Raw genomic sequence first — 11,508 nt, 5'->3', positions numbered from 1 at the left:
TCCTGCTTCTCTCTCTGCCCCTCCCCCCATGCTCTCTCTCAAATAAATAAATAAAATCTTTAAAAAAAAGAAAATGCAATATGGTTTATTATGATCTGTGAAAAAGGCACACTCTTATATGCTAAATTTGCATTTTCTCAATATCAAGGACTTTCAAAGTCCTTGTGAAAGTCCAAATTCACTTATTTCTCTTGTGATTTGATTTCCAAAATTAGTTCCTTTCATGTTCTGTAGGCCCTACATTTCAGATAGTATAGGCCTGGAATCAGAAAATATTTCTGTGATCTTTAAAATTTTTTTCTTTGTCTTTCAACTCCGGATGTATTTGTTTGTAGTTTTATCTGCATATTGCTATAAAAACTATCCATATTTTGTGTATGTGCCCGTGTGTGTGTGTGCGTGCGCCTAAAAAGGTGGACACTGTGTCTGTTATAGTCTTGGTTTGGGGCTGTTTTACAATCTAGTTTGGTCCTAAGAAGAAATCACTACTTACATTCCTCTATTAGTAACACATGTTGAACCCTTCTACTAAGTACCACAGAATGACAAGTGGCCAGAAAACAAATATATATTAAATATATAAGCTACTGGAGATTGGGTCCCAATCTATGGAATAGTACAATGGAGGCTATGGTCTGTCAGAGACTCTGAAGCACAGATTAAGAAGGCAGAAACAATGTCGTAAGGTGGCATTTTATTTCAACTACAAGCCCTCCTTAGGTTTCCCAGTTCCCTTCTTGTTACAAGAAGGAGAGCAAATTGGTACCTCTGAGAAGTCAACTATGACTTGTAGCCATTCATCTAAAACCTCCTACTCATGATTCTTCAACTATGTGACACTACCAACAGATCAGGAGCTATCATGCGTATTGGGGGAGGAATAAATTCTCAATATATCCCCTGTGCATGTTCTTCAGCCCAACCTTCTGCTCCATAGCCCAACCCATGTTTTATAAAGAGGCCCTACCCAGTGATAAGGGGCTTTTTTATATTCTCACAACCAGATTCTCCCACTGTAATCTCGACTTCATCTTATGTAAGCACATGCCTCACATGCATTGGTCCCTTTCCTGGAATTTGGGATGAGAGCCAACTCTCAGTTATCTGTGGTATGAGTGCCAGAGATGACAGGAAGAAAGGAAATCCATCAGTGATTCCCGACTCTCATTTTAACCAGGAATCTTAACTTCCTCTATGATCTCAATTTTCTTTTACTATTGATTTTAATGAACACAGAAAAGGCCACAGAGGAAAGCATAAGGTCTAGTAAATCAAAAAAACCATATGATCATTGAACAGTTGAGCATTTATCATTTCCATTCTTTTTCACAGCCAAGATTCTAGACAAGTTTTTTTCTACCAGCAGCCACCACCATCTCCTTTAATCTAGTGCAATCTGACCTCCATCTTCACCATCCACTGAAAACACTCTTTCACCCCTCTCGACATTCAGAAGTCAAAACCAGCGGCATTTTCCCTCCTTCTCAGGTTTTTTCTAGGTTTCTTTTGTACTAGACAGTGTTGACTATTGCTGTAGGTTTTGGCTTTTTTGTCTCCTGACTTTCATGTCATTGTGTTCTCTTAGTTGCCATCAGCAAGTCCTGTTAATATTAAGTTCTAAAAACAGCCCAAGGTCAAGCTCTTCTCATCACCGCTGCTACTACCATCTTTGTCCTAGCCATGTTGTAATTGAAGTGGGTAATTAGAATTACCCTCTACCTTACCTTCCAGATTGGTCTTGCCTCTCTTTAGTCTATCTTCCACAGAGCCGATCAACTGGTCTTTTAGAAATACAAATGATATCACCACCCCACCCCTTGCCCTCCAATGGCTTATTGCATTGTTAACAGAACGCAAAGCCTAGTCCCTCTAAATTTTCTATCTTTGCCTTCCTCTCTGACTTCTCTTGCCACTGCCCATGGAGCATGCTCCAGCCGCACTGATCCTACTGTCTCTTGAACACTAAAGTCCTTGTGCTTCCTGTCCAGGTCAAAAATACTTTGGCTCCACACGTTCATATGGCTGAGTTCATTCGCCTCATCTCTCCACGTCTATGCTCATACATGACCACAGAGATGCCTCCCTGACCACTCTAGCTACAGCAGCCCTGAGACCAGAGCATATTGTGTATCACTACCTTATGCTGAAATTACCCATGAGACCTTGTACAAGTTACTCTGTGCCTCAGTTTCATGTGAGAAGTGAGTCTTACAAAACTAGTTGCATACCTCATAGGGTTGTTATCAGGACTTAATGTCATTACATTTTAGAGGCTTAATAGCAAAGAGTAAGCCCTATATGTGTTTACTACTATTATTGTTATTAATATTTATTTATTTTCTTGCTTTTCCCATTAGAAATACAAATTCTAGGCAATATCTGTCTGTTCTTCACTTATTCTCATGATTTAGAATAGTAAAACATAGACTAAGCCTTCAGGAAGTAATTGTTGAATAAATGAAAGAATGAAAATATTTAACCATTTCTTTTGCCCTCACTAGCTCCTTTTCTTTTACCAGTTTCTTGGGTGAAGACAATTCTTTGGAGTCGATCACTGGTTTCCTTGGCATTTTTCCTCTACCCTCACTCCTTTGAAGTGTTTAACTTGAAATGTTTCTCAGGCTTCAGCCATAGTTTCTGTGATGGGAGTTCCCACAATCACATCTTTAGCTCAGACCATATGGCCAAGCTCCACACTGGGGAGGCAGCTCTAAGTGGATGAAAATTTGGCCTGATGGGACACCTGGGTGGCTCAGTTGTTAAGCGTCTGGCTTCGGCTCAGGTCATGGTCCCAGGGTCCTGGGATCTAGCCCCGCATCGGGCTCCCTGCTCAGCAGGAAACAAGCTTCTCCCTCTCCGACTCCCCCTGCTTGTGTTCCCTCTCTCGCTGTGTCCCTCTCTGTCAAATAAATAAATAAAATCTTTAAAAAAAAAAAAAAAGAAAGAAAGAAAGAAAGAAAATTTGGCCTGAGACTCGGAAGACCTGACAGGGGGTTCTTCCTGTGACTTCACTTGCTTTGTGACTCAGAGCAAACCACCACCTTTCTGGAGATTATATTCTCTTGTAGGTAATAATTACCAATCTCTACCTTCCATCTTAGACAGTGCATTGAAAGAAAGAGTTAATAAAAGTGAAAGTGTTCTGTAAACTGTAAAACGGTACATATAATTTTGAGGTGCTGCCAAGTACCTCCAATATGCTATTTATACATCTATACCCTGCTGCTATCTTAGGTTCAACATATTTCAAGTAGATTAATTTCCTTTATCCCAAACTGGATTCTGACTTTGTTTTCTCCCATTTGTCATGTGCATCACTAGGCACTTTTCATTCTCCTTCTGTGATGTGTCTAAAATTTGCCTCCTGCTCTCTCTTCTCCCAGACATAATCTTACTCTAAGCTTTCTTCAGTGTACATCTAGGTAGGTCATTCCAACACTCCATTAGTTGGTCTTTCCACTCCCAGACTTTCTCTCAATCAGTCTTCTCAAATAATCTCGTTTCAATCTTCCCAAAACTGTATTAGACTTCTATTACTGCTGTCACAAATGACCACAAATTTAGCAGTTTGAAACAACAGAATTTATTGTCTTATAGTCCCGTAGATCAGAAGTCTCACCCAGCCTCACCCAGCTAACATCAAGGTGTTGGCACCAGGTAAATATCAAGTTGTTGGCACCAGGTAAATATCAAGGTGTTGGCAGTGCTACATTCTTTTCTGGAGGCTCTGGGGGAACATCCATATCCTTGCCCTTTCAAATTTCTGTAGGTCACCTGCATTTCTTGGCTTGTGGCCCCCTTGCTTTGTTTTCAAAGCCAACAACTATGGGTCAAGTCCTTCTTAGATCATAGCTTTCTAACCACAGATGGGAAGAGTTCCCTATTTTTCGGATTCAGGTGATTAGATTGGGCCCAATGGGCTAATCTAGTATCATCTCCCTCATCTCAGAGTCTCTGACCTTCATCACGTTGCACTGTTCCTTTGGCCAAGCAAGATAATATATTCACAGGTTCTGGGGATGAGGACATGGACTTTCTCAGGGGCTAAGGGGTATTATTCTGCTTACCACAACAATTTCATGGTGTCTATCCCCTGACCAAGAGCTTAAATGATTCCCTATTACCCACTAATGTAAAGTTTATCTTCTCAGTATGGCTTTGAAGACCCTTCAAATTAAATTCTTAGCTATTCCAAAATAGAGATCCTGTACTACTATCAGGATAGTCTCCCTGACATACCTTAGATATGCTATGATTTTCCTAGTGTTCTTGCTAATTATTTTTCCATTTGACAGGTCTTACAATCCTTCCTTTGCTAGCAAAGTCCTGTCAATTTTCCAAATCCACCCCCTCAGGAAAAGCTTCCCAGTTGATGCCACCTTTTCTCTAAATTGTTTGATATGATGCTGTTTGTGTTTCCTCAGAATTCATTTAATCTGTCTCTGGTAATAGCACACTGGTTTTCCTTTGCGGGAAAATTTTTCCCATTAGATTAAAAACTTGGTGGCTTCTCAAATGAAATGAATTGCCCTCCTGGTCGAGGGGTGAGTCCATGATCCTGGCTAAGCCATCACATGTATCTCTCTAGACCACAGGCACCCAAGAAGTAAAAATGGCTGGAGTTCACACTTTCCAGAAGCAGCACACTGCTAACAAAATAACGGGAACTTTCTTGGTTCTTTGGCTTTTACTTTAATTCTATCAAACCACCCATATCTTTCCTACAAATTTTTTCTTGGTTAGGCCCGAATCATTTTCTGTTTCATAAAAGTCAAAGAACCCCAACTGCTAAAGCCTTGCCTTGTTCTTTAAACGTATTCATAACTTCAAGTTCTTTTTTAACTACAGTATATTTCATGCTTTTTTTTTCAAAAACTCCACAAGCCCTTGTATATTACTAGATACAAAAATGCTTTTCAATAGATATTGGTTGAGTAATTCAAAAAGTACTGATTTTTTTTTTCAGAGTGTGAATTACTCTTGATAGCAAGCTGAGGGCAAGGAACATGACATGTATTTCCTTGGTATCAATCCTGCCATCCCCAGAAGGAGAAATAGAAAAGCATTACTCCCTCCTGATAGAGGGACTGGAAGGGCATCCCTCCACTAACCGTATTTTTTTGTTGTTGTTTATTTTCTGCATCCCCAATGTTTTCTATAATGTGGTCACACGGCCTCCATCTGTTTAGCATGTAACGGTCCACTCACAGTACCTGCATTAAATGAGCCTAAGCTGTGCTTATTTTTTTATGACTTTTTTTATTATGTTATATTAATCACCATATATTACATCATTAGTTTTTGAAGTAGTGTTCCACGATTCACTGTTTGCGTATAACACCCAGTGCTCCACGCACAACGTGCCCTCTTTAATAGCCATCACCAGGCTAACCCATCCCCCACCCCCCCAGAACCCTCAGTTTGTTTCTCAGAGTCCATAGTCTCTCATGGTTTGTCTCCCCCTCCGGTTTCCCCCCCTTCATTCCTCCCTTCCTGCTATCTTCTTCTTCTTCTTCTTCTTCTTTTTTTTTAACATATAATGTATTATTTGTTTCAGGGGTACAGGTCTGTGATTCAACAGTCTTGCACAATTCACAGCGCTCACCATAGCACATACCGTCCCCAATGTCTGTCACCCAGCCACCCCATCCCTCCCACCCTCCACCACTCCAGGAACCCTCAGTTTGTTTCCTGAGATTAAGAATTTTCTTAATAGGTACTTTGCACTTCAGGCTCATAGGAAATATTTGGAAGGCTTTTCCCAAATATATCTCTGAAATTCAGAGAAATTGAATGGGCTATCTGTGTTTGGTTTCCTATGATGAGTAGTTAGCACTAGCTGGTGACCAGATGGGATATTGGAAAGAGACCCATGTTTTATGTCTCCTTTTTAATAAACCCATATTAGAACCTAATGAAGAGCACTTATGTTTTATAATGTCTTGTGACCATTTGGGAAGAAATATGTTCTAGAATTGATCAAAGTCAAATTAAGGGCCTATAATTTTCTTCTTTAGAAAATTGTGATATTCTAACTTTCGTTTCCTGGAATTTTCTTCTTTCTGCATAATCTCTTCAAAATGAACAATTTTGACATTGTTGTAAAAAGTTGAGAGTAATCCTCTCTGAAATCTCTTGAAAGTGAGTCATTTGGCACCTCTAGAGGATCATACCAGGTTTTCAACCTAAGGTACAGGAAGGATGAAATTAAATTGAACTAAGATAGCAACGTTTTAGAAGGAACAATGTTTTAGGGGAATATCAATTACTGAACATGTTCCTTTTGCATGTCTAGTGGATATCCAGTGGAAATGTTACATAGGTAGTGGGATAAGGAAGTCTAGAACTACAGGAGCCAAATATGGAAAGAGCCCAGATGTCCATCAACAGATGACTGCATAAAGAAGTGGTACACACACACACACACACACACACACACACTGGAATATTACTCAGCCATCAAAAAAAAAAATGAAATCTTGCCCTTTGCAATGACATGGATGGAACCAAAGGGTATTAAGCTAAGCGAAATAAGTCAGTCAGAACACACAAATACCATATGATTTCCCTCATATGTGGAATTTAAGAAACAAAACAGATGAACATAGAGGGAGAGAAGGAAAAATAAAATAAGATAAAAATAGAGAGGGAGGCAAACCATAAGAGACTCTTGACTATGGAGAAAAAACTGAGGGTTGCTGGAGGGGAGGTGGGTGGGGGATGGGGTAACGGGGTGCTGGGCATTAAGGGAGGCACTTGAAGTAACGAGCACTGGGTGTTCTATGCAACTGATGAATCACTGAATTCTACCCCTGAAACTAATAAAACACTATATGTCAACTAAATTGGATTTAAAAATTTAAAAAAAAGAAGTCTAGGACTCAGAGGAAATATCTAGGCTGGGAGGAATCAGTATATAGATGATAATTACAGGCACAGGACTTTGTGAAATAAAATAGGGAGTGGCTATATACAGACAAAAATTCCCAAGAAGGAGATCTGGGGGCATGCCAGCGATAGGGGACAGGAGATACTCAGGAAGATCCCGCATGAGACTGAGCAGCGGGTGAAAAACCAGGTGAGGGTCATGTCCTCGAAGCCAAGTGAAAACAGTGTTTCAGAGAGCCCTTTTCCTTAACCCTCTGGGTTCTCAGACTTTGAACAGAGTCAGTCTGAGGGTTCTGTGAGATCCCAAGATTTCATTTTACAAGAACTTGTGTTTCTCCTCAGAAAATTCTAAACTGCATCTGAGACTTAACTCCCAGGAAGTCTCTGCGGCCTGACGTGGCCAGAACTGGGGAATCAGTAGACCTTACTTCTCATGCCAGCTCCGTGTTTTACTACCATCGGGACTCTGGGCAAATGGCTTTCCCTCCCTATCAAATGGTTGTAGTTATGCTTCCTTGCCCTCTGCATAGGCTGATGAAACGGTCCACGGAGCGGACAGAGCACTCTGCACATTGTTGGAGTACGTACCAAGGATGCCATCACTGTGACTGAGGTTCAGAGGGACCAAGATTTCTTGCTTGTGAAGCCCCAGGGAAGCCAAGCCTCTTGGTCAGCCGATGCTGAGGGAATCATGAGACACACTCTGGCTGATGTGTCCTCTCATAAATTACTGCTCAGTAGATATCAATTCTTTTTAGAAATACTCTTTTTGAATACTCCTTGAAAATACTCTTTTAAAAAATAATAACTAAAATTTTATAACGAATGCAGCTCCTTTCATTTCAAAGAAATTCTTCATGATGGTGGGTCAGAAGTATAAGAAATTTATATGAGGCTTTCCCAAACTAAGACTATGATCTTTCTATCTTTCTAAGTCTTTATATCTAAACACATCGTAGTTCTGTCACTGCTTTTACTTATTATGGAAAAAAAAAGAAAAAAAAGAAACTTCATTTATCAGTGAAACTTTTATGTACGATAGTTAATGCATTTTTATTTTTCATTTGTGTTTTTTTTCCAGTTCCCAACAAAAATAAATAAACATTAACAACATCTTGTAAAGTATCTATATTCTCCTTCAATATCTTAAGGTACACAATTATCAAAGTTGATATTGAACACAAACAAATTGATACAATTCAGTACTCTGATAAAATCCATTGTCAGATAAGTTAGTTTAAACTGCATGCAACACAACTTTATGTTCCATAGCATCTTCAATACAAACTGTATACCAAAATGGCTCTTCAAACTTAAAAAGTGCAATTATTAAGAGTGCAAAAACAGCAAAGAGAAAAATACGTTATCTTACAGTTAGCATCATCCATTTTGAATAATGGACATGTTTTAGGTAAAATTACTTTTTGCTAAAACATTTAAAACATACACTGCTTTGCAAGTTGTTACTCCCTTTCTCCCATATGAATAAGAGTAGGAAAAAAAATCAGAAAATATTGGGTAGCAAGTTGAACACATTTTTTCCTTCCGAAGTCTACAGAGTGGATATTGGAGCAAAAATGACAATGCAGATCGGACATGAGCTTTTCAAAACAAGATTACTGAATTCAACAGAAATTAGAAACTAGTACGTGTATTTCCAACTTAAAAATTGACTTAATGCCTGACAGCATTTGTTCTCAGTACGTTGGATATATATAGCCTCTTCTAGAAATATATATAGTGAGAAATCTGTAAAATAAGGAAGATAAATATGAGCCCAAATCTTTCCATTGTTTGTAGGAAATTTGACCTGATGGCAATCATCTGCTGTCTGCTCAGAATTACCCTCATCAAAACAATTATTTCTGACTTATTTTCACCCATAGGACACAATCTGGGTCATATCTCTTTATTATTTAATATACATTTATAAATATAGATTTAGCTTTTACAGGGGCTAGTTTTTTAAGCATCCTTAAGATTAAAAACACCTCAAACTACTTACAATTAGTTACATAATATGAATTGAGATGTTTAAGATAAACCAGTGTAACTCCCTTTTTGTAAGTTAAATAAGTGAATTGCAGTTGATTTCTCAGTAAGTCAATTTTCTTTGACACCATCAAGATCACTTAAAATAGGCTTCATTTATATCTAGTAGGTGTCAGTAAGAATGTGTAGGACTTAAGATGTGTTCTTACACAGCACATTTGACTTCAGCTATATTAAATGGGAGCCAGAAATATCCTTTTAGATCTCACTGAATTTTATTTTATTTCTCTTCATCTTGTTTTTAGATTTCATCTATTTTTGAAAGAGCAACAAATGACTATAATTCTATGATTGAGCTCATGTGTACATGTGTTTTTGCATATGAATATGTATATTTTATATATGTATATTTTATACACACACACACACACACACACACACACACACTCTGTGTGTTTTTCCCCTAATAGTAAGGGACCAGATCCAACACTTTGGGGAAGAGTCATACGAAAGCACCAGGGCACAAATGAAGGGAAGAAAGAAGGGATCCATATGGAGACAAACCCTGGCACCTGGCACTTCAGAAGTCAGCCATTGTTTCTTTTCTCATTGTCGCCCTAGCACCTGCCAGGAAAAAAGGTGGAAAAAGAATAGACCCTCCCTAACAAAGATGTGTGATGCTGAGAGACTCTACCCACAGGTCTAGTATTCAATGAGGCAGTCTCCCCTGAGGCTGGAAGGTGTTGACAGCCACGGTTCCTTATTCGGTTGCCCCAGGTACCCTTATTAACTCACTGAGACCATGGGTTCAAGCACACGAGAAACCTTCTTCTCTTCCCCCCAAAATAAACAAAAGACAGAAAACTGGGCCCTGGTTTCATCTCAGTCTCCAACAGAAGGCATGGTTAAGTCTCTAAATTTCAGAAGTTTTCAAAAGAATTTGTTCATTTGGGAAAATACACTGTGATCTATTTCTTCTACATCCTACATCAGGAGATTACTTTAACCATATAATTTTAAATTGCAGAAGGAGCTACTTAACTGCATTGTCTTAAGTTAAAACTCTTTTGCATAGAAGATGAAATAACTGTATTACCATCTTTTGACAATAGATAGAATTATTGTCTTATTTTTTAAAATGGTGATTAGTCCCTCAAATTTTGGACTGCGACTTAATCTTAGGATTCTTAATCAAATTCCCTCTGAAAAGAAATACCCTTGAAAAGAAGCCCAAATTCGGGCTCCAAGTGTGGATTTTTTTTTAATTGTCTCATGAGTGACAGTTACCTCACATAAATGTTGTACTGAAAAGAAAAGTAACATCACGAAGCTATAAAATGCCTGCAATTTATATGAAAGATGGTATAAAATGAAGTTGTCAATTCATTTAATGCAAGGAGAAGCTGCAGATGGGTGACTCGTATCTGCAGGAGTTGTGGGTAGAGTAAGGAACTGCCCACCTCCCTTCCAGGCCACTAAACACGGAGCCACAGAGGAGGATGGGGTGGGGGGACACAGCCCTCCCCGGTTTAGGTTGTTCCCAGTATGTAGCGTTTAGCACAGGATCCAGATTTGCTTCTCGCCAATTCCCATCACATTAGTGTTTTAATACATAACACCATCGTGCCAAGTCATACATCAAACTACAATATAGTCAAACCAGTTATCGCTAATTGGAGGAGTAGGAAAATAACACTTATTTGAGTTGATTTGACCATATACTTAGGCTTAACAGAAACCTGTCATTTGTGACACTTCCTGAGCAACAAACTGGACATCCTTCACTCCTAAACATGGCGGTAGCCAGCAACTAAGCTTTGGAGCTAAAGCATTTAGTCCAGGAAATTATTTCTTACAAAAATATTGACTTTTTTTCTATATTATATATTTCTTATACATTATACATTAGCAAATAGTCTGTCAAAAATAAAACAAAAATAAAAAAACTTGTCCAAATATATTAAAAGTGCACCATTGTCGACTTATCACATGATCCAGCATAAATATTATTAATAAAATAGGAATATTAACATAACCAGGCGTGCATAACCATCCCTGCCGGTAGCTTGATGGCCTCATTCAGACTTGTGGCAATGCTGGATCCCCTGACGTCACCCTTTCATATTCCTTTTTGGGTTCTTTACTTTTTCGATTTCTGTACCTAGAAATATTCAGAAATGAAACTGTTAGCACTGTAGTTAATAGTATTAAAAACAAAGTATGCTAACCAAATAAACCAACATACAGACTCAAAAGGTACATCAGCGTAGCGTTTCCAAAATGACAAAGGTCAACAGGTTTAGGCTGGACCAGAGAAAAAAAAGAAGGAGAAAGGGGTAGTGTTCTGTGGTCAAACAATTTGGGGAGGGAATGGAGAAACACAGTTAAAGGACTTCTCCGAGACTTTAACATGTCATGAAAATTACAAAATTCCAGGAGAGCATGTGACCAAATTTAAGCCTAGGTGTTTCATTCTTTCTCCTTCTCTCTCATTTTTCTTCCCTTCCTTTCCCTTCTCTCTCTCCATTTCTCCCACTCTCTCTTCTTCCTTCCTTCCTTCCTTTCTTTCTCCTTCTTTCTTTTTCTTTCTTTCTTTCTTTCTTTCTTTCTTTCTTTCTTTCTTTCTTT

The 11,508-nt window shown here is 38.7% G+C and overlaps 1 protein-coding gene and 1 long non-coding RNA gene across 2 annotated transcripts in view; one reads left to right on the top strand and one right to left on the bottom strand.

The window, feature by feature from the left end:
- LOC141372473 (uncharacterized) overlaps positions 1–11,508 on the top strand; it is a 68,186-nt gene that overhangs the window by 35,190 nt on the left and 21,488 nt on the right. The gene's annotated exons all lie outside the window — the stretch shown is intronic.
- EREG (epiregulin) overlaps positions 7,898–11,508 on the bottom strand; it is a 20,256-nt gene continuing 16,645 nt past the window's right edge. The window contains exon 5 of the mRNA XM_073892648.1: positions 7,898–11,041. Within this exon, the coding sequence (XP_073748749.1) occupies positions 10,960–11,041 (82 nt within the window). The 3' untranslated portion in view covers positions 7,898–10,959. The remainder of the gene's footprint in view (positions 11,042–11,508) is intronic.

This window comes from Callorhinus ursinus, unplaced genomic scaffold, assembly GCF_003265705.2.
Source record: "Callorhinus ursinus isolate GAN/ISIS: 27379988/994484 unplaced genomic scaffold, GSC_fseal_2.0 scaffold4, whole genome shotgun sequence".
NCBI lineage: Eukaryota > Metazoa > Chordata > Mammalia > Carnivora > Otariidae > Callorhinus > Callorhinus ursinus.
Note: the sequence above shows the minus strand (reverse complement) of the source record. Positions and strands in the feature narration are given on the sequence as shown.